Source organism: Micropterus dolomieu, linkage group LG22 (assembly GCF_021292245.1).
Source record: "Micropterus dolomieu isolate WLL.071019.BEF.003 ecotype Adirondacks linkage group LG22, ASM2129224v1, whole genome shotgun sequence".
Classification (NCBI taxonomy): Eukaryota; Metazoa; Chordata; class Actinopteri; order Centrarchiformes; family Centrarchidae; genus Micropterus; species Micropterus dolomieu.
The window spans coordinates 26,353,385-26,377,739 of NC_060171.1; the positions used below are offsets into that span (position 1 = coordinate 26,353,385).

Sequence of the window (24,355 nt, forward strand, 5' to 3'; positions counted from 1 at the left end):
CTGTGTTTATGATGATAATCCATGCATGATTCATATATATGTATAAAAAATGACTTCGTTTCCCCCGCAAAGCCACTGATGATGACGACATCCTCTTTCCTCGATAAGGCTCTCCTTTTTTCCCCCTACTGTTTTAACTCATTGAGAGCATCCTGGTTAGCAAAAACAGAAGGCCACTTTTGCCTGTTCTCATCACGTCAATCAAAGTAATGGTAGTCAATGGAGAACAAGGCCCTGCTGATAGCTTTTAGCAATTTAGTCATAGTTTAGCTTCCTGCTGCCGGAGCTGCTCAATACAAGACTGTATATCGTAAAATGTGAAATTCACTGTTGTAATGCATTATATTGTAATTTGTAATATGTTATAAATCATCCATTAATGTCCTATTTTACATCCCTTAGCCTTCCATTTTGGTTTGGTTTTACCTCTTTATTAAACATTTTGCCTCTTTAAAATACTTATGGCAGAAATGCTACACTCTTGCTATTCCACAATTTGAGTTCCCCAGCATTGCCTCATGCAGTTTGGTTTTCTAAACAGCATGCACAGTGTATTCATAAGTCAAATGATTAACAGCAGGGCATATGTTTTAGGCCCAAAAGCTACCCCGAAAACATTTGACTTTTTTGCACCACTAATGTTGTCTGTACACCAAAACTGCTACAGAAGCAAAGCATACTGAGTGAAATGCTTGTTAGATCTCCTATTACCATTTTCCCTCAGTGTTTATCTGACTGCCTTTCATGTTTTCTCTTCCTTGTCCTTCTTTTATCACATCTAGATCCAACAAACAATGGACTCGAAAAGCAAGAATTAATCTTTCTCTCCATCCGTGTCTCGCTTTCATCCACGTCATCCTCTCTACTTCTTTCTCGCATGCTTCTCCTTCAGGTTTGTTGTCTCCATTCCAGCTATCATGTTGCTGTTACATTCTCAGTTTACCTTCCCATCCATTGTCATGTCTGAGAGAAGGAATTTACTGGGGTGGAAAAACACGATTAGATTTTGTGAAGATGAGATTCATTTAGACAGCCCCACTCAAATAACCCTGGTCTCTCAAAGTTGCAGAATGCATGTGTGTTTTGCATAGATTTTATCCATTGTAATACAGACTCCTAATGTAACTGCATTGTTTATTTACTTGATTCTGTTTTCATTTTTACATATGGCCCACTAACAGTGATTTAAAAGAAAAACGTCTGTTTTTGTTTATTACTTGCTCATGAGGTTGTCCTAGTTGAAAAAGCTTGGTTTCAAATCTTACATCGATATTAATGAGGTTTTATTGTTTTTGATAGCAAACAGTTGCTTATTTACACATTCAGCAGACAGGAACAACATCAGCCTAAATATGGAGTCCAATTTTAACTGTAATTTTACCTCTGTTTTGGGCTCCATCAACTTTTGAGTGACATATGTGGCTCTTTAGCTGCTAAATGCTCCATGACTTAGCTAGTCGCTAAATTTGTCTGCCATTTGGTGATGGGCGGGTATTGTATAGTGGATCTTTAAGAGCTTTAGTGCCGAAATAAACTGCCTGCTGCAGCATAAAACGAGACTCATGAGAGCTATGAGGTGGAACCAAAACTTTAATATTGCGGGACATAAAAACAAAACAATGAGCTGAAAAAAGGCTAAAATGCTTTGTAGAGCTAAGGGGAACTGAAAAGTTGGGTGATAATTCTTGGTGGGTTGGGCGCTACGAACAAAAACCTTTTACATTTGATCCATTGCTGATGTAAAAATACTTATTCGAGCAGCTTTAAGTATTTCTCTATTATAGTAAACATGTGAAAATGTTCATGTAGCACTACATTGCTCAACAAAAGAGCTTTTCAAGGCTTAGAAAATCCTTCCCACTTCCCTTCCCTCTTTCACCCTTTTAACATCTCTACAGCAGAGTCAAGGTCAATCAGGGAGCACTTGGAAACACCTTTCAGCAAGCTACTTCCATGGTGTGCTGTGGACACAAAGCACTGGTGGACTGAGTTCAGCTGCTCAGAAATAATGCAGCAATCATTCATAAGTCAGCAGCATGAATATAGAAAGTGAGTTGCACTAATGTGAAATAATTTACACATACATTGCATGTACATTACACATAATCATTACACACTGTGATACATACAGAGTAAAAGGGACTTCCTGACAGAAGAAAACTGTAAACATAATCTGTGACAGCCACACATACTTTCATGTAAGCTGATTGGAAGAAAGGTGTGATTAGGCATGAAATTGTAAAATTAAAGGCTTCATGGACTGCACAGCTGCCATACAAGGCATTTGTTATGCTATCGTCATATTGCTAGTATAAACATTTACTGTGATGGAGAGGCCGTTTTTCTCAACAGACTTCCATCACCTTTTTTTTTAACATCCCAGCACACTCTAATGAGGAGACAGAAATGTACGTGTTCCTGTTCATAGCCTTTTAACTCCCTTTCTTTTAATCATCTTTTCCTTCTTATATGTCCTCCCATCTCTGTCACATAGCCTTTTCTTCTAGTCTTTTTCTTCACAGTCAGACTCACCCGTCTTCACCTCGCCTCTCCTCCACTTGACTCATCTTCCTCCTCTTCCCGCCACCTCCTCCATTCTCTGTCCTCTCACCCACTAGCCATCAAGTGCCTCCCTCAGGGTGAGGGAGGGGAGGACACCGCTGCCTTGGATCTCAAGAGCATTGCTAACATCTGTGCCTGGATAATTACTTTCTTACAGAGGAAGGTGACACACACAGCAAACTAACTGCATTGCGTAACATTACAAATTTACAGAGCCCCTGAAAGGTTAAGTTAAAGTATGAAGTTTTGGATTCCCTCACAATATGTTTTGCATTCCATAGAGAAAGACTTCACTGTATAAACAGAATATATAGTATTATGTAGGAGCGGGCACACCCTCAGCTGTGGCTGGCTCAGATGCAAGTCTGTATCTTTGCAGCTAGATAGATAACTAGCAGCTAGTTAACCTATAGCTCTCTCACAACTGCTGCTGAGCCTGAATAAGACAGGCTGCAGCCGGGCTCATGATTACAGCCACGGGGTGACACATTAGCTGTCGCTGTCACTGTGATTGTTGCTGTAACCACAGTGGTGCTTTACTTTTCCAGTAATAGGTTAAGTTATGGATTCTGCATGTTGTTTGGTTTATTCTGACATTTTAATATTAAAATGTGAGGGGTTTGTATTTGAAAAATAGGTTGACATGAGAAAGGATTGGTATGTTTTCTCTTTGTACTTTGTACATTTAGCAACTTTTACAACTGAATTTACCTCTAGTGCTAGTGTTGTCTTAAATTAAGGGCTTAATTTAGGTACATTTCTGTTTAGGTGTTCCAGAGATCAAAGGTAAGGTCTAGGTAAGTGATAGAAATACAAAATTGATAGGGACTTAGAGACAAAATGGACTAATAACATTAGTTACCTAACTGCATTACCTTAGTGATAGTTTAATCTTACTGTAGTTATGTCTATTGGCAAGATTGTCTGATTTTTGTGTAGCAACATATAAGATACAGTTTAGATTTTTCATTTAGCCATTATACACAATATATTTCTAATCAATATGCAGCTATTGAGTTAGTGTCTCTCAATTCAATTCAATTCAATTCAGCTTTATTGGCATGAATGTGAAACAACAACATTGCCAAAGCTGGTGTCTCTTCTGAGACAGCAGAGAGTAGCCAGTCAAGAAATGAGGTTCTTCTTTAGGTATATTTTTTAAGAAGTTATATTTACTTAATTATTCAGTAAAACCATATGTTACTGCGATTTGGCCATTGACAGATAACATGGAAAATGTAAGCCAAGTGTGTGTAAAGTTGTCACTGTTTCTACACCACAGTCCATTATAAATCACACATTAGATAAAGTTTATACAAACATTGCTAAATGAAACACATTAATTCTCTCTGTGATTATGTATCCTCACCAAAACTGCCCACCATCAATAATATCTGGCCCGCTGCCAGATTATGGTGCTTTGACAGTGCAAAAAATATAAATAAATAAATACTTTGATAGCTTTGCTGAAATAGATCTCAGTCATGGCAGCAACAGTTACTCACATAATCACTTCCTCTTCAGTGGTTTTGCCTACAAAATAAAAGCGAGAGAAGCTTGTTTACTGTAATGCAGTATTTGGAGTTGAACTGAGCATTTACTATGAAAAATTCTGAACGACATTAAAAGAGTCTGTAGCCTGCTTGACAAACCTCTGAAAGAGCCGGCAGAAAACTACATTCCTGTAATTGTCTTCTACCTGGAAATACTGACACCGAAACACAAACAGTGCAGCACATGCCTTGATCTGAGAAACATTCGCTGCAGAATCCATTTGTTGAAGAGAGAAAAAAAAAGTTGTTCCAAGATGGGATCAAACACTAAACCCTTGAGTTGTAAGTCCTGCACTTTACCAACTTAGCTAACTGAACAACATCAAGTCATTATTATGTCTTATAGTCTCATCCACCATCTACTGGTTGAACATATTGCTCCGATGCAAAGCTTATAATATTAGTACTTCTTCTTCTTTGAACGTTTGTATTAAACATAGTGATGAGTGTCTACACTGGCTGAATTCTACCAGAAGTAGAACAAGAAGCATGCAGTTACGAAATGCGCTCTGTAGCGATGTTTGTCCGTTTGCAGCTACTTTAGACGTCCATGGATTGGGGGACCCGCAGTTATGTAGATATAAATGGCTCATTCTAAGGTAATAAAAACATTATGTAAGGTCTTTATACACCACTGAAAACATAGGTATGGATCTTATATCGCATCTCTATCGATAGATCCTCAGAAATATTACACACTGGACCTTTAAGGTGGTTAGTTTATTCACCAACACTGCCGTGAAACATTGAATTAGTTCATTAGATGCCAAATAAATATTCCACCAAAACAGTGAATAGCACCAATGACGGGTTTAAACTACATGTGCAGCTTACACTATATGTGTTAATTTAGTTAGCCTTTCAAATGGAAGTCTGTGGTTGTCAGCAGCAGTTGTCAGAGCCAAACCACCCTATAGGATTAAAGACTTTGTGACTAACACTTATTATATACTGTATATAGATAGATATTTTGCATTCAGCACTTTGCTGTAAAATCTTTTAGCTGATATTCAGCATCTCTCATCATTATCCAGAGAGAACCTTAGAATTCCAAATGAGTTTAATGAGATTATGTATCTATTTTCTTTTCCAGCTTGTAACTAACTAGAGACTTAATCACAAGAAGCTCTGTAGAAGTTGACGTTGTCTTGGCAGTCAGATCACACAGATGACCTTTGGTTAAATCCCCATCATCCAAATGCTCTGAGATGTGCTGTAAAGCCTGAGATCATCAAGCTAATAGGTAGGTAGTCAGTAATGGTGCGTAAATCCTTTGGACTGAGAAATATTGAGGATAGAGGCTCTGCCTTCTACCCCTCAAGTAACTGTGGGAGGAAATTGGTTCATCACTGGTGCCACTGAGGGTAATGGCCCATATCATCATCTTCATCATGGCCAAGTTTATCATTGTCTGCATCATCAGCATTATTAACCCCTCTTGCTTACATCACCTGTCCAATAGATAGTCTGGAGGCTGGTGTTCAGTGGCATGTGCAGCCCCTTTGTGTCATAAACTTCTTTCCATATAAAAATACATTATAATTACCTCACCTAAGAGCAGAAAATAGCTTCCACCGGAAGATTAGTAGTCCAAGAAGCTACAATAGAGTCCCAGTTTAGCTGCCAGATTAGAGGTGGTTTAATTTGAATCTAAACTGAAGAGTATAAAAAGATGGAGGAAGGTGACAAAGAAACTGGTTTCGATGGGAAAAGAATTGGAATTGATTAAAATGTTATACAAAATGGGAACGCACTGGAGTTGAGGGTAATGACCTCAATCTAATCCTGAGCTAATTGCTGAGGGAATGGAGGGATTGAGAGTGTGGAAAAGATTGTGAAAAAGGCTTTTGGCAGTCTTCATCTAACCCTAACCAGAGAATGGCAAGGGCAGAGGAATTTATAGTTAAATATGCCACTGAGGTTTTTAGTGAGGCTTTCCTGTTGGCTGCTTTTGCTGCAGCAGTTTGTCTTAGTGTGGAGAAAACAGCTGGTGTGTGTGTGTGTTACGTGACCTTACATGCAAACTAGTGAACAGAGGAGAGAAAGCAGTAGAGTTCTGCTGAGGCAAACATTGGGAAAAAGGGGGCGTGGACTGCGCATACTCACACACACCTCTCTGAGCCAGAGAACATATGGGCAAACAACACAAAATGCTGGCTATTCTGTTTCAAATTGGGGGCCAGCTGTGGCACAGTGACAAGGTGGATATTTCACTCTCGGACTGCACTTCTCTCTATAAAACTAACTTATGGAATCATTTATAGTTTAGTTTTGAAAAAGAAAACAAGATGCCGTCATAATGAGTGTTTAGAGTGTATGACCTTTTCATGTTGCTTGTTTTGTCCAACCAACAGTCCAAAACCCCAAAATATTTACTTCACAATGATGCAAAACAGAAATTATTTAATTAATTATATTAATTTTTTTCTGTAACTCAACTAATCGATTAATCGTTTAATCGACTTATCGTTTTATTATTCATACCACACAGCAATCTATCCAACTCTGTCACAAGACAAGAACGTTGATATTGGACGATTCTGCAAAGCCCTAATTACATTCAATTTAAGTTTTTCTGTTTAAAGTTACACTTTCTACAATATCTGTGCATGGCAACTACCATGTGGTTAACTACTTTTGGTTATGGTAAATAAACAATGGCTAAAAAAATTGCACCTCATCAATTTAACATTGCATAATGTAACATTGGTTACAAAAGGTGGACAAAATATATCAAAATTAATGCAGCAGAACCAGAGATATCATTATTTTTATTTCATGCATTCTTCTTCCTTGGCAAAACCTGGCAGCTATGTTATCCTCAAAGCTTGACCATCAACAGTTTGGTCATAGTTTCAGGTGTGTTAAGCTAGTAGTGGCTAATATAGCCTCAAGTGTTTAGCCTTAAGCAGAGATGAGGAACATGCTATGGACATCTGCTAAGCTCACTTTATTCTAGCTCTGTCAGATTTTTTTCACTTTCACACTTGTAGTCTTCAGACCATAGACCGTATAAAAGAAGTTGGCGTAGTCACCGTGATGTCACCTGTTGGATTGCAGATTGCTCAAGTTTGGCTTTTTGGCCGCCACCATGTCGATTTTTTGCAACCAGGAATGGGACATTTGGACAAGACGGTGGAGCTAGCTAGCTTGGTTAGCTGGGTGCATCTGTAATTCCCTTTAACTTTGCCAGTGAAAAACAGGCTTAAAACAAAACGTACTTACTGGAAAAATTAACAGCTGACTTCTAATAAGGTTTTTCAACGTCACTGGTTAACTTTACACAGTGCATTTGAAACGATTCGCCTTTAGCCTGATTGACAGGTTGCCATGGTAGCAATTTGTCAATCACAAGGTAGTCCCGCCCTAAAGCATTAACTGCTTTATCATCTATTTTCCCCTAAATGGGACCATCATTTACTAAATGAATCATGCGGTGTTGAAGAAGACTTGAATCTAATCATTGGGATCATAAACTCATTAGGAAAGTGTTTACTAAGTGTTTACTAATAAGCTGAGAAGAAGGGTCATTTTATAATTATTTTTAATTCTTCTTGCAACCACAGGAGTCGCCACCCTGCTGGCCGTTTGATAGAATGCAGGTTTAAGTTACGTCCGTGTGGCTTCACTTTTCAGACCCGGAGGTTCCCCGCTTGCTTCAGACTCAACCGACTGATTGTTTCACCACTATTCAAAACACATCTGTCTATGTAACCCAGTCACCAGAGAAGAACATCCCCACTGATTATGTTTAATGATAACATTTTTTACATCCAATTCAAAAGAAAAACTCTTGCTTTTTCCAATAGCATACAGTAAAGATTGCGGTAATGCCAAATAAACATTCTACCATACACAATAGCACTCATCCTCAACAAGGGTTTAAATAAGTTACATGAGAAATAAATTAGCTTCAGTAAATATCTTAGCCCATCCTAACTCTAACACTGAACTTTTGCCCTTTCCCAACCATTCACTCCCACTTATTCAGCATCACTCTCCAGAACATTTAGTCCTTTGCCTTTATTTGACTCCCTGAGTTTAATGTTAGTGTTTTTAATGTTGTTGTGAGTTGTTGTTCTATTTATGTGTCTGAATCACTGTTTTGTGGGATGTGTGAAATTTCCAATTAAACAGTAAAATTAAACGATACGCAGAAGAAAGAATATAGAAGTATATTGTCGCTCACTTTTTCTGTGAAAGACATTGTTATCTGCATTGTTCCTTCTGCAGTAAACCCCACTGAGCTGATATTCTGTGCCAGCGGAATTCTTTCCACAGCACTCACTGGTATACACTTCTTCTGTCATCTTCCCTTTCCAGGAGTTTCCAGGAGCCTTTGTCGTTGCTTATCTGTTTACTGGCCGGCTGGTATGTTTTTCTGGCTCCACTGTAACAATAGTAACTGATGTCGTTGTTCTATGTAACATGACACTTGCTGTGCTGCATTCTTCGTCGTGATAGACTTCATGTAAACACACCCACACGCAGGCACGCAGCAGTCAATACGAGCGCACACACTCACACGGACAAGCTGGCAAAACCTCACAGAGAGATGAACCCTTCACAGAACTAATGATTCCAAAATAATCTTGAGTGAGAACAAGATGATGTAAAAAAGAGCCATTTGGCCATCTGTGGACTTCAGATGGAGAAATGTCACTGGAAGCAAAGGAAAACATGCGCTCCACAGGGGAGCAGTTGGTGTAAGTTAAGGGCATCCTCAAGGAGAGACTGAGGCCCCATCCACACTGAGTTTTTGTTTTAAAACGGAGACCTTTTGCTACGTTTGCACCTCCTCTCCAGACAAAAAAACGGCTAAAACAAAGACCTAAAATGGAGAAGTTTGAAAACGCTGCCGACCCTGTTTATCGTTTTGAAACTCCGGAGAGCGTACGATGATGCAGACGCTCACGTTTGGCTCTCTGAATGGTTCTTATAAGTCATGAAAAGCACAAACACAATGCTACTGACAGAGTTTTTGATTTGGTATTTTTATAAAAATATTTTGTACTGTGCAAATAAAACTTAGGCTATAGCACCACTGTGTATGTCACTGTATTTACTTTGCGACAACTCTCAGTCAGTTTTTTCTGCCTCCTGTATTACATTCAGTAACAGACCCAGCTCGTTACTGATCCATGCAAAAAAAAATATCTTGTGCAGCTCTTCGTCTATAGTACTTTATACATTCGCCAAATCTTCTGTAAATACGGAAGAGCGAGACCATCTGCTTTATGCTTATACCGGCACGCGCATGCCCAGCGTATGTGAACGGCCATTCGACGAGCGTTTTCAGTTGTTTTAATGTAGACAGACATCAACTCTGAAACGTAGCTAAAACACTGGTGGGGACAGAGATTGTATTCGTTTCCAAACTCCATTTTTAAACAAAAACGGAGTAGTGTGGATGGGGCCTTAGAAACATATTCCTATCTATACAGTTATAGTGGCTGCAGGAGCCTCAAACAGACCCTTTCCTGCAAAACCTACTGCAGCAGAATCCCTTCTGTAGAATAACCCATGCAGAGTTCACTGCATATAGATTCATTTACAGATTGTCTCAGCTGTAATGCGTGTCTTTACATTTTGCCTGTGGTAGGATGTGTGACCTGTGATGCTCTGCTCTGATCTCTGTTGTGGTCTGGACTCCCGGGTTGCAGTCGCAGGCCAGATGAGACCATCCATCAGAGCGGGTTTGATCTCCATCCTGCTGGGTCATTCCCTCCTCTTTGTGCGGCTTGAAACTGCACTGAGCCTCTATACCATCTGCCTGCTTCAGGCCTTGTTTCCCCCTTCCACAGTCACTGAGCTTTGCTGAAAGAGGAAAATAAATACCTAAATGAAAAGTGCCCTGTTTTTTTGTGTAAATTGATTGATGTAAATTACAAGTGGCTGCTTGCTTGGTACTAAAGACTGTATAGCTTTTTTAAATTTGCTTTTTGCTTATGGCAATCTCACTGACAGATACGACTAGTATAAGCAGTAGCTGGTGAAAAAGGCTGCAACTAACAATTATTTTCATTATTGATAAATCTGCTAATTCATTTCTTTATTCACTCATTTATCATTCATTGATTTTACCATGAAATGTCAGAAAAATGGTGAAAAACGTCATCAGAAACATCCACATTTCCCAAGAAGTACAAAACCCAAAGATATCTCATTCATAGAAGACTAAGATAACCGGGAAATATACACTTTTGGATACAAAACTAAGCTGGAATTTTTGGTATTTCTTTGCTAAAATAGTTACTTGATTAATTGATTTTCAAACTTGTTCATAAATTTTCTGCTGATGAACAAATTCATTGATGTTTTTTTAGCTAAAAACAAAGAAAAAGTACAAGATACATAGGAGGCAGGATTATTCTGCAGAGGTGTCATAATAATTCTCTCTTTGATGGATTATCTGCAACAGCTATTCCCCTTGTTCCATGTACTGTAGCAAGAAATCTGTTCTCTGTTCCCTATACAGTCCCTATACATAATAAATGCACAAAGTACACTCTACACCGAGAAGCTGCACGACTGTCATATAAAGTAATGTGATGTGACTTCACATTTCTTATTAGACATGCTTTTAAAATCTGAAGTGAAGGCTTCAAATTAGATATTCTTATATTGGTGCAGGAACCAAATACAATAAAAGCAACGAAGACTTTTCAAAGTACATTGTTGTTAAATTGAAAACATGCTTTTATGCCCCTAAATTCTCAAACACTGGAATTTTTAATGACACTGGAGTATTCTTCAGACTTTGTCCCACTCTCTATGTTGTCTTCTTCTCTTCCTCCCTTCAAAAATTCTCTGTTTGACATGCAACATCCATTTTGAGAGTTTGATCCTGTCCTTCTGTGCCCGGCCTGTCATTACATGCCTGGGGGGTCGGGGGGCTGGCTGTCCTGGACTAGCTAGGACCATCTGGCTACACTACATTTCCCAAAAGTATACAGTTACATTCTGTCTTTCCCTTAGGTGCCTCATATTCAGTTCTTTTGTCTAGTGATTTCACTGTTAACCCTTGCATCCACTCTCTACTGCTGGCACTGACTGTAATAATATAAACTGCATAGTTCTGTAGCTTGTTTTTCACATTAAGTCTCCCTCTCTCCTCTCCTGCTTTCCGTGCCTGCATGGAGAAGGAACAACACTGGATTGGAAGACCATCTGGTTGTCAAATTCCCAAAATACCAAGATATTTTTTCCTCTGTTTGTCCTGCCTTCTGTCATCATAGCCTCTTCTCTTGTGGGGGGGGATCAAAGGTCACTTTCAGAAGCAGCTCCGACTAGAAATGAGCAATAAAATGTTTTTATTAGTTCTGATGACAAGACAAGAGATCAATTTTCTTCCGTTCTCCAGCTGAAGTGCTTTTAGACTGGTTCTGAAGCTTACCTGGGCCCACTAATATAAGACCATCTGCCTGCTACGGGGCCTGCATTCCCAAAAATATGGATGGCTATATGTGGAGTGATAACTGAAGTGCTGGCAAAACAAAAGGTTCCCAAGAACTAAAGCTATTTGTGGAAACATGAGTAAGAGATGGATGAAGTCCATCTAAGTTGAATTGATTTACATTTATTTCAAAATATACACACCCGGGTGCTGTTGATTATAGTAAACAAGGCCACACAACTACGGCATGAATTGTTCTTGGAAGTAAGTCATAAACAAGTGCTATGATCAACATTGTTTTATCAAACAATTTAGCTGCGATTTACTGAACAACAATGTTGAAAGAGGTATCGGATCGTTTACTTAAGTAAAAGCAATACCGCAATGAAAAAAAAAATGTTATAAGTAAAAAGTCCTGCATTCAAAATCTTAAAATCTTCAATCCATCCATCCATCCATCGTCAACCGCTTATCCTGTGTACAGGGTCGCGGGGGGCTGGAGCCAATCCCAGCTGACATTGGCGAAAACCGGGGTATACCCTGGACAGGTTGCCAGTCCATTGCAGATCTTAAAATCTAATAAAATAAAAGTAATAGCCACAAACATATTTTTACATTATGCTATGCCTTTCACAGTTTGAGTTTGATTTAGTCACTAACATACCACTAAACTGTGTCCCTTTAATTTTTGAGTTGATCGAAATGTTAACATGCTCATCTCAGTTGCCATGCGCTCATAGCATTAAAGCTTTACAAGCAGTAGCAAGAGGTTTGCAGACTGCCACTCTGGGCTGAAAAAGTTCCTCAAATCTACATTTCTGAGAATAAAAGCATTTTAGATGTTTTTCCTAGCATTTTTCAAAATAAATATTCCAGAACTGATCGTTATCGAACATAAGGCAGTAAAAGGGATTTCTCTTTGTAGTAAAGACTGGTTAAAATTGATTTGCTTATGAACTGAAGTTTAGAAAACTCAGTGGGGATGAAAAGTGCACATTACTCTCTTTCCCAGCATGACGACACACTGTCATTAATAAATTGTGCGGGACAGGGCAGTGCAGCACATCACAGACGTGAAGTACAGGTGGACTATTTTAGCCCACCTCATAAATCATTAAAACAAGCCACTGTATAGACAGTCTTGTCAGATGGTCAGCTGATGGATGGGTAGACAAAAGGACAGGGAGACACAGATGGCAGGCCAGACGGGGTCCATTATGACGAAGATCTACTATGAAATACCTTGAATGTTTCACAGACATGTGTCTTTGTTGGCTGAACATTAGAGGGAATACAATCAGGCAGACGCTCTGATCCAGGTACAAGTACACAGAGGCTCCGGTCTGTGTTGTAGGCAATGTATTATTATTAATGGATGGACAACACAGTTTGCCCTTGTCCAACTCATCCATAAACCATAGAGAGCCTCCCATTATCTACTGTATCCATGTTAATATTTTACTATCTATACAGCAGTGCTTCTCTGCACTGACTGTCAGCCGTCTTGGTGTATGCATCTGTGTGTGATGATGCATTAGCCAGAGGGGATAAATCCTTGAAGCAATACATATCTTAATTAACCCCCACTCATCAATTTCCCTCTTGTGTGTCCAGCAGCAGGCACAGTCCGGCTCAGCCTCAATCTTTTTTCATGATTTATTTGGTGCACAGGTACACACTCTCAATCCTTTCAAATAGAGGAATTCAAGGTTTTCCCAGGACAAAAGAGCCCCCCCCCCGCTTTTTTTTAAGGGTAAAAAAAAAATCATGTTTTTTTTTACCCTTATATGATTGATTTTGGATAGAAATCCTGTCTAAATCCAGCCAGTAGCAGCCTGCTGGGCTCAGATCAAATCAGATTTTTTTCAAACTTTTTTCTTCTTAACATGCTCCATGTAACAGTAACCACACAAGACCACATGCTGAAATATAAATAGTTTATATTTGAGAAAATAACATGATTCATTTTCGACATGTCCATATACCTTTATATCCTGTGGTAACCCTCATAGTGTTACATGATATGAGAAGTCTGTTATGGTACACTATAAAATAATTAAAGGCAACACTTACTTTGGGTTGCACCTTTGGTTTCAAAGATCCTGTGAATACATTACCTGAAGAAACATCAGCGAACATTACAACAGTAACTAAAATTCACACAATTTTTGTTTTGCCATAACTGATAATTAATAACTTGTTTCATAATACACATGAAATATATATCGCATCTAGTAGAAGTAACAGTCCAACCCTCTCCCTCCTCAGAAATGACAAACCACATAATTCTTATTAGTGCTGTAGTATTAAGGCAACACGTACGTTTATTGTAATATAACTTGGCTGAGCGATTATCACAACCAGGCAGTAATCTGTCCTACTGCCCTTGAGAAGAAAAGGCTACAGGGAGCCCCAATATTAAACTACGTCCAATGAGGTTGCCGTTCTGAGTCTCTACTGAGGGAGATAATATAAAGATATACATCTGGTAATAAGAAATAAAGCAATTGCAATACAACTGGGGTATTCAGGGTGCAGGAGATAAGACACATACAGCTTACAATCTGGCCAAAAGATGAAATATGAGATAACTAGCATTGAAGAATGCATGTATATCCACATGGAGTGAATTGCACAGTGGGAGGTCACAGAACAACAAAGCCGCCAGCTTGCAGTATCAGCAACCGGGGAGACTTCTATAAATATAATTTTGACCAATCCCCAAAATATATGACATGAATTACAGCATCAGCAGAAAAGCGTTTCTGGATGCAAAGACTCATACATGATGTGGCACAGTGAGATACATCCATCAAACACATCATCTCAAGATATTCCAACATTCCCTGTGAGTAGGTGTTGTTTTGATATGTACACAAAGAGATGACGCAAATTGATTCACAATATACAAGAACAGAAGGGAGTGCCTCTCCTTTAACAATTTTGTTAGATTCTCCTTTGACCTTATAATGCCTTATAATGACAATACAATTTTTCAATGAAATGATTAATCTTTAAGCAATAGCGAAACTTGAAAGAACAAAAAGACATTGCAGCAAATGATGGGATACTAAAAACAAGTATTGGGACGATGACATGTTTGATTGACAATGCCGCAAATATTCAGTAATACTGTTACATTACGTTACATATTTTGACCCGAAGTCTGACGTGTACAGTGCAAAGCATTGCAGCGTGGCCCTATTGTTACGTTGTTTTTCGTTTCTTTTGTGGAAGGCCTGGATTGCTTGTCAATTAAAACCACAAAGCAAAAGAGCACGAGTCATAACACACAGATTGATGTCCTATGTAGTCACTATTACTTGTACATTCTGTGGCCTTGGCTTGGCACTGGATGCCAACGGCAAAAATCAATTTCAGCTGTAAAGACACACCAGCAAGCCAGCATGCCACACACACACACACACGCACACACACACACACACACACACACACACACACACACACACACACACACTGTATGAAAACAGGTCCAGTGAGGTGTGGAGTGTGAAGTGGGAGACTCATCAGTCAGGCAGTAGATTCCATTGCAGGGCTACTGGTTGTTACAGCTGTCATTACAGCAGCACAGATCTGCTGTTAGTGTGCTGCCAATGTGAGTAATGTTTCCCTCTTACAGTTTCCATGTCCACTACACTTCAGGATACAAGTAATGTTCAACAGACAACAAATAAATAGTATAAAATGCTAAAAATGCACCAAAAAAAATGTTTGCTTAATTGCACTTGAAGGTAAATAGTTTGGATCTTCATGATACATACACATATGACAGAATACTTTGAATCAAGGCTGAACACTAAAAACAGACCCAAAAGATCTATCTTGATGGTGCTACATGTCTCCGATAATAACTATCCTTATAATCAACTTTGTAGCTCATTTTATTAAAAAGCCTCGCTGAAATTTACACACAAGCCCTGGTTTTTATGTTGCCCAAAGCAACAGCCATGTTCAACCTAGCTTGGCCCGTGTGTCTTGGCTGTAGAAAACGACCTGCAGCAGGATGGCCACGTCGATTAGGATCTGGGCTGAACCGCAAACCCAGAACTGAGTCGGGCTTTCATTCATCACAAAGTAGGTTGTCTTGAAGACGTCGCCAGCCATCCACAGCAGCACCATCTTCACACTGGAGCAATGGAGACACAGAGAGACACAGTGAAGGTGTGAGGACAGAGAGAATAGAGTTTTCTCTTGAAGAAACACGCTTAGTATTAAGACAGTGGAAACTAAATTCGCCTATCAGTAAATCTCAAGCTCAATAATTACTGTCGTACAAAAAATATATATATAAAATATATAATGGTCATTTTAACACTGCAGATGAAAGAAATAAGACATAATGCAGGAAAATATACAGAAAATAGAGCACTTAAATAGGTTGGCTGTCCACTATTTTAAATTTTCTTTCAAGTAGCGTTAAAGCTAGCTGGCAGCTAATTTAGTTTATTCCACTTGATGGCGCTGACTATTTATTGGTGTTGACCAATTGGTTTGCGCTTTAGATGCAGTATGCATGTATTTATCTGTGCAATTTAAACATTTTAATATATTTTCTGCCTTATGCAAAGCAGACAGTCACACAAATATTCAAACAGAGCAGAACACCTGTGATGTTAGCTAACAGCTGCTTGTTGTGTGAAGTACAAGCAGTACAAGCACAGTACAAGTATAAGCATAGCATGGCACATAAACCCAAACGTGCATGCTCACTTCGTCTTGTAAAATACACGCACATAATTAGGCTACCGGCAGTTTCCCCCCTTTTAGAGTGAAGTGTGAATGGTAATGTTATTTTTCCCAGCGAGTTCTCCCCGGACAAACAGCCAACCTCCCGCTCACCACTGTGAAAATTGGCAGGTTGAGCTAGAGCTGAACTCTAACAAGCAAACAATCGTTGTTGATGCTTGTAAAGGTAAAAGAAATCTTCATGCACTTCAGTCTATAGACATACTCCATTTCACGTGGACAGCTCATGCTCTGCATTTTTTCACATCCGTCAAAAGCACAATATCATTTCATAACTCAGATAGCCTACTTTCAGCAGGTCAGATGGTTATATTCAGGTAGATGATGACGAGGAGGATGAAATAAAGCTTAAGGACAGCACACAAACAGAGAGGGAGAGAGACAGGTCAGCCCCTGCAGGTAACCCCGTTGCCAAATGCAAGACGTGGGCAGAGAGAGGCGACAGGTGAGGTGTCCACAAACTCATCCTTTGACACAGCCAGGCTGGCTGTTTCCCCGTTTCCAGTCTTTATGCTAATCTGTGAAGCCTTCAGCTACATACTTATCGTACAGAAATGAGAGTGGCATCAATCTCTGCATCCTACTCTCTGCAAAGAGCTAATGTGCATATTTCTCAAATTGTCGAACCATTCCATTCAGGACTTTTTCTTTTACAATTTAGAGCAATCTTTCTGGTGATGAGCCAAAGTAAAAGTGCAGTAAAAGCAAAATAACAGCAGCACATCAACCAAAATAAGTAGTTGCTCCCTTTGATCCCTTTTGCATTCAAGTGTTTTGGTCTTGGTTTAGTTGCTGCTGTGTAAGAAACAGCAGGGAGACAGTAAAAGATCAGTGCACAGGGTGAAGTAAACTACCAATTGATCACATCAAACAAGAGAAAGTGAAAGAAAGAGAAAGACAGAAGAAGGCTGCCTGTCTGAGAGACACAGAGGCTGAGAAGAAAGACCATGAAGAAGACACTAGTTATGTACCATGCCAGCGGCCTGATGCCAACACAGTACCCTGAAGGAGTCTTCTGAAACATCATAGAAAGTATCAGACAGAGTACAGAAAGGATCCTCTCCTATCACAGCTTCTTATACTCCTCCACTCATCACTTTCTAACTTGTCTTCATCCTTCATTCTTTTCTCCCTCTGTGCTATCATTCCTCTCTTGTGCTGTTCCTCCTTTCCCCACTTCTGTACTTTTTGTTGCCATCTCAACTGTCGCATTTCTTTAACTCTTACCCTTCACAGTCTCTGCTCTCACTCCTACTCTACCTACTCCCTCCTTTATACTTCTTGCTCTCTGGACATTGAAGTCCCATAGGTATAAACATAATATGAGTATTCTATTTATTAGGGTTCACTGGGCCTGGAGACGGGGTTGGACCATCAATCATCAATGAGACATATTGTAAGGGTCATACGGGTGAGGGAGAAAGGAAAGGAGAGAGACGGAGCAGCGGACAGCAGAGGACAGCATTTATCTAGCATGCGGTAAGAGAGACAGCGCTAACACAACAAACCCACCAGAGAGAAAGAGAGGGACCTCTGTGAATGGGGAGGAGACCTCTGTGAGATAGATATGGATGATGAGTGCATATGGGGGTAGAGGCAGCCTAATGACTATGGGGACAGTTGTCCCATACTATCCTTGATCTCTCCTTGCAAAGTCATGTCAAACTCCTAACTCTCCCCTGGGCTCCCTTCAGGCCCTGACGAGGTACCGAAACATTTGTGGCAAAGTGTCTTTCCCTTGCATGGAAATGAGGTCATTATTATTCAACATATCAAGGGATGTACTAAATCTAGACACTGTGTGTAGTATTGAAATGTGATTAACATCCCAGTCTGAGATTGATGCAGGCTGTAAACATGGCTGTGCTGGAGGAGCTACAGAATAACTGAAGGTAAACTCTGCAACAATACATGGGACCGTCAAGCTTCACATCCGGATGCTTTAATAGTCAATCATATCCGAGCTGATGCATTCATAAATTAACTGTAGCAAAATGGTCAATCATCACTGTAAGGGAACCTGTTAAATGGTCAAAATAAAATTAAAATGTATTTTTGCTAAAAAATCTTTTTATATCCTTGGTGGGGTTTTTTTTCTTTACTTGAGTAGTTATTTGGTATGTCAGTATATTACCAGAGAGAAAGAAGAAAAGACTAAAGAAAGTACTTGTAATTTTATTTGTCCAGTGTCTGTGTGGATGGCACTAAAAATAGTTTGACACATAGACACTTAACTATGGAAGCCCTAAGTGGCCATACATTCTCGTGATCTCGAGATAACAAATACCGAGATCGGCAGGTGTGTTTTTTTTTAGGTTATTTCAGAAAAATTTCCAGTGTGACTGGTTAGCTGAGTTGGTACAGCACAGGACTTGTAGTTCAAGGATTGCGTGTTCGACTGCTGCTCTGAACAATTTTTTTTTCTTCTTTTCTGTGTTTTTTTAAATTATTCTCTTCAGCAACATTGTTCTGAAGAGATTCAAGGGAATCCAATCACACATTTCCTGACGGCTATTTCAAAGGTTCCGAAATAGCCATCAGGAAATGTGCAACGTTTAATGGATTCAACCTGAATGAGAAGCACAGAGAGTTCCTCTGCATGGGAATGATGAAAAGTACAGGTTGATGAATGTGGACCAATCACCGGGATGCAGACAGTCCAGCACGTGCTTTATTGTGAGCATGTGCAACAGTTTCTTCATAAGAACAGTAGCACATCAGTAGCTGTGTTTCCATCAAAGTTTTTTATGCACATTTTGAAGTATCAATTAAAAAAAAAAAAACACTTTAATTTCGCAAAAATGTTTTTACGTTCGCTTGAGATGGTTTTTGTCTTTGTGGAAAAACAGTTAATGCGCTCAATGGGAGATGGAAACAGTTTTGCAGAATAAGGCGTAGCGAACTTGTAACTTACATCACGATCAGCTGTTTCCGCTGTCGGCATCTTGCCGGATATTCCCATGATGTGTGGAGACATGTCTGGTAGCAGTTTGCCTGCTTGAAACACATTCCTGAGGACCTCTCTCCATTTTTCTAAGATCAATGGCCCTCATGTCCATGCGGCTGGTTTTGCTTCTGGTTTGGAACTCATACGTCTTATTTTATTTTACTTAAATTATACCGTTATCATGGGAAAACAAAATTCGTTATATTGCCTTTTTTTTAAATAATTAATAAAAAAAGAGAAGAAATTCTGACCAGGATTAGAACTTAATATTTTATTATGACTAAATGTTTCCAGAACTGCAACAAAATGTAATGTTTACAACAGCAATGTCACTATTTAAAGTATAAATATAGTAAGTATAAATATCTTACTACAAACAAATCAAAAATGTCAGTAAAATAAGTTATATATAGCTAGCTATAGCTAGTTATATATTTGACATCAAAATAATGAGTTTATTAAGAATAATCGAACTCAGAAATCAGTCGGTATCAGTCCTTCCCCCTCCCTCTGCTGGTTTGTCTCAGCCAGCAGCTGAGTTTACAATGACTAGAAAAATTTTAAGGTATGTGACAAACTAAGCTAAACAGGCCACATACAGACAGCTTTTGTTTCAGCTTGTTTATAACAATTCGCTGTTAGCAGAGCTAGCATGCCGTGCTTTGTTTGACAGAGCCGATTAAAATATTGCTTTCCACATGTTTATACTTATTAAACAATTGTATTGATTAGGCCTGGACCCAATAAACGAATATTCGAATATTCATTCGTTGGGTAGGTATTCGATTTTCAATTTTGGGATTTCTCACAGCAGTAAACCTCACGCTGTATTCATTTTACATATGCTTTATTTCATTACAGATTGAAAAAGTCAAAAAGCTTACCTTTTAAAATTAATCAAAGTTCAAAGTAATTATAATAACTTATTTTTGTATGCTACCAGAAATAGTGCTTATCCCGTCTTTCTCTGGACCTGTTCCTGGATTCTGCACCGGACCTGCTCGCTCAGCCTCTTACTCTCTGGACTCTCAGCTACGGTTTCCCCCTGCTCTGCACAGCAGCTACCAACCCGGTTCTCCACGCATCTAGTCTTGCACTCGGCCTCGATCTTCCCCGGCTCAATATCAAATCCCTTCATCCCTGCAAAAAATATTCCTCTTCTATCTAACTCCTCGCCCTTCTAAGTCCTACACTTGTGTCTACTAGCCTAGCCGTAACAAAAGTTAAAAACAAAGTTTAGGTTAATAAATTTCAGTTTTAGTTAGCCTATGCAATGGGAATAAAGAACCCGACTGCTCTCTCTTCCTCACACATGCAGAAAGCGACTCACACACTCCTGCCCACCGTTATCGCTCCCCCATCTGATTCTCCCTCACCCATGTCATTGCCAGAACTTCTTGGGCATTCATCCGTCCTCTGCTATGATCTATCTATTATCATACCTATCTATCTATCAAATAAATGGCTCTACCTCATCATATGGCAGCCTGCGTGTGTAAGTGTAAGACGTCAGTCATTTAGCTGTTGCCATGGGGAGCTTTACGCTTAGATGCTGTTTTCACTAATATGTCAAAAAAATGATTTAATCTGCTTTTGAAAAATGAGAGAATTCAGATTTCAGCAACAACTTTTGACAGAAGAAATAACCCATTATTCCTCTTACAAATGAAAGCATGAGCAAGAAAATGCAACCTTGATCAGTGCACTCAGAGATTTTGCCTCTACAACTTACTTGGTCGGGCATGACCTGTAGCTTATGGCAGCTTATGTTAGCCAATGTTAAGAAAATTTATATTGCTGTATAAAAGACACAACTGAGTCACTTTGACTCTCTTTGCGACTCTTCTCTACTTGTACTGCTGTAAACAGTTTTATTTTTTACCCTTAAGATGTAATTGTCACTTGTGGCTAGCGCTTTGGTCAACAAAAGTATTCTTGTTTAAATTCATTTATTTCAATCCAAAGCTAGAACTGGTCTACACTAAATGCGAGATGAAAAAACAAAAAGCCATCAAGTCGGAGCTGATCTGCTTCAGTCAACACACAGCTCACTGCTTCTTCCCTCTTAGGTCAAACTCCACTCCCACCTCCAAATTTACCACCTCTGGCTTTAGTAAGAATCTGGCTATTTCCACCTCTCCCAAATGCTGACCAAAGAGCGCTTGTTTAGAGCACATCCAAGTCTCACTGATGTGTTCTGCTGCTCTAACAATTTAAACCCTTGGGATAAACACTCAGGGGTTTGATTGAACTGCTCCAAAAATAAGTGCGCTAAAGAATTTAAAATCGTCATGCTTTTACTTCTTTCTCTCTAAGCTGCCAGTAATCCTCAGGGGAAATCCTTGCTTTATGTTCCACTGAATTTTTTCCCCCCTCAGCGAGCATCCTTTGCTGAACTTCACATTTTTTGTTTCATCTCTCTTCTCATCCTGTCCTTTCACTATAAAGCTTTCTTTTTTTCCCCCATTGTCCCGCTCAACTGTCATATTTCCTTTTATTGCTCTTCTGCTTTGCTCTTCTCTATAAAAGGGAAAAAGTCAAAGTAAAATAATACAGTTGCATTTCACAGCAAAGTAAGCTAGCTGGTTTGAACACCCCCCCCCCCCCCCCCCCCCCCCGCCCATAATTTAGTTGAACTTTTAGTCAAAAATGGGTGCAGAGCACAGCCTCTTTCCTCACTGGAAATAAGTTATTTTTTCCTCTGCGTGATATCGAACTTGTGGTTTTGGTGTGAAAACCTGTTAGTTCAACTTGATTTCTTGAAAGAGTTGTGAAACAACTGTGATACTGGCCAGTTGATGTTTGATTTAATATTTTGAAGAAAACAAATCTTGCAAAAGAAGATGAGTAAATTTTGTATGGTGTCCGGATATGGAAACTACCCTATAGAGGGTATGCGGGTAGGATAGTTACGGTCACTGAGTGGCAGCGTTAGCTTGAATCAGGGAAAACACAAACAACACACTAAAATGGGGAAGAGCTGGACCACTGATTATTTGGTGAGCAGTAAGGATCACTGTCGAGTCCAACTGCCGCCAATGGTCGCTTGTTTTACTCCGTTTCACTGTTTCCAGCCATGGTTAACGGATGTTTTACCGCTCAGTCCAGCTGGGCGGGGGGGTTGCATACCATCTATATTAATATTATTTTCACATTTGTGGTTAATTTGTGCTTTATAACCATGTAACTCTCAGTAGTAGAAGAAGAAGTAGATTAGCGTGTAAATGTGCTCAGTGAATAATAGTGAAGAGGAGGAAGAAGAGGCAGAAAAAGAGACATCTAAAAAGAGAAAATCTATATCCAGACCTGATGCTTGAAATGTTGCAGCTAAAAATATTAGGGGTGATTTTTAATTCAGTGGAGATGATTTTTCTACCACAAATATAGGCACCTTTATACTCTCATTTTAGTTGATTTATTTTTTAACATTGTCTCCATTGTTCTTCTCAATAGCCCTCCAACCTTCATTTATTCTTTATCCTCCTCTCAGCCTCTTCAGTCTCTCTCTGTTACCCTCTCCTCCTCTGCCTAACCTTCCCTCCCTTCCTTTGCCCTCCCTCAGCCTCACAAATTCTCTTTGGCTAATTTCTTTGCTCAAGAGACGGCAAACATCATTAATGAAGAGGAGTCATTAACAATGTAATTAAGGAGGGCGGGTCATCTGTACAAAAGCAGTCTCTACAGCAGTGCAGTGGAATGGAGACAAAACACAAGTTTGAGGTCGTTCATCTCTGGAAGGAATACGCACAAATATACACACGTCTTTCATAAAACTGCTGACAAATAAAGTCAGAGTGGACAGATACAGGCAGAGAGAGACAGACAGGTGTAGGTGTGTGCTTGTGTCTCTGGAGTGAAAAGCTAGGTGAGCAGATTACTGTAGTTCGCAAGTAAGCACTAAAATAAGGTGGAGAAGTAGAATTAAAATGGTGAGATCAGATATAAAATACTAGAAATAGGGTAATATATTCTTTCAAATATTTTCAATTAAAATACATTTTAAAATTTAGTTGGATTTTATTTTTAGCTACAAAACAGCTCCCTCCAGTGAAAATACGAATGTTATCTAATAATCAATGTTTCATTATGGTCATACAATTGAATGGACCCCAGTGCGGATAGCCAACGTTTATGCTGGTACAAAGATATTTGTGTATGCTGTCAGTTATAGTTGTTAGAAAGAAATATTCGGAATCAGCAGGTCAGACCTTTCTATACTCGAATCAGCCAGGAAAAATGCCAGGAAAAATGCAATTGGTGCATCTCTTACTACAACTAACACAGTGATAATCCTATGTGTGAACTGATGTTAGGCTAATATAGTGGAACTACTGTTGTGTTGGGTTTTACTCAGTATGATGTTAAGTGGCAGATCAATTGGCTTGCTGCAGTTGAACAGCTAAGTAAGAGATGTCCTCTGTCCCAGAGGAAATCTAAAGCACTATGTGGAAGATGCCAGATAATTAGGATAATATGACAGATGGTAAACCTATGAACCTAAGTCTTATTTAAACAACCTTTGCTGTGTGTTGTTGGCCAAATAAAAAGAAAGAGATTAAGTACAAAAAGTCATGGCAATTTGGTAACATCACAGTCTCCATGCTACACTAATAATAGTAATAAGGCTTTCTTCTGTGTACACGTATCCTATACAAGTACAATCTTGAGAATTCTCAATTTTACGTTTAGTGTCCCTCCCAACATGTTAGATGAAATTTACGCTCTTGTACGTCAACCCTCAAAAACAGTCTCTACTAATGGGGACCTCAATTTTTGTCTCCACAGTGACACAAGCCCCACGGGTTGTTCCTGGGATATATGAACATGAAACACACACACACACACACACACACACACGCACACGCACTCACATATTTCCCACATTTACAGACTCTGTTTGTCATGTTAGTCTCATGTAGCTCCATCTGGCAGAGATACCATTAATTGTGGGACTTGTTGACAGTTGACAGGTGATGAAAAACAGAACAAACAGGTCAACTTGTTTCTGAATGAGGCTTTGAGCGTCCACAGGGAGAAGGAGTTATTATGGTATTGATTGAGGATATTGACTGACCGACTACCTCAGTCCCTCACACACACACACACACACACACACACACACACACACAC

At 39.3% G+C, this 24,355-nt stretch overlaps 1 protein-coding gene and 1 long non-coding RNA gene across 5 annotated transcripts in view; one reads left to right on the forward strand and one right to left on the reverse strand.

Moving 5' to 3' along the window:
- The first annotated feature begins 781 nt into the window (after nucleotides 1-781).
- Nucleotides 782-9,939, forward strand: LOC123962022. The gene is made up of 5 exons (XR_006822831.1): nucleotides 782-892; nucleotides 1,899-2,049; nucleotides 2,495-2,725; nucleotides 5,209-5,358; nucleotides 9,718-9,939. It is a non-coding gene; the product is annotated as an uncharacterized LOC123962022 (long non-coding RNA).
- Nucleotides 9,940-15,395: 5,456 nt separating this feature from the next.
- The window catches only part of si:dkey-246g23.2 (solute carrier family 66 member 2), a 67,566-nt gene continuing 58,606 nt past the window's right edge, over nucleotides 15,396-24,355 (reverse strand). For all 4 annotated transcript variants that reach the window (XM_046036750.1, XM_046036749.1, XM_046036752.1 and 1 more), the window contains one exon: nucleotides 15,396-15,658. In XM_046036750.1, coding sequence (XP_045892706.1) covers nucleotides 15,593-15,658 — 66 coding nt within the window. In that variant the 3' untranslated portion in view covers nucleotides 15,396-15,592. The remainder of the gene's footprint in view (nucleotides 15,659-24,355) is intronic.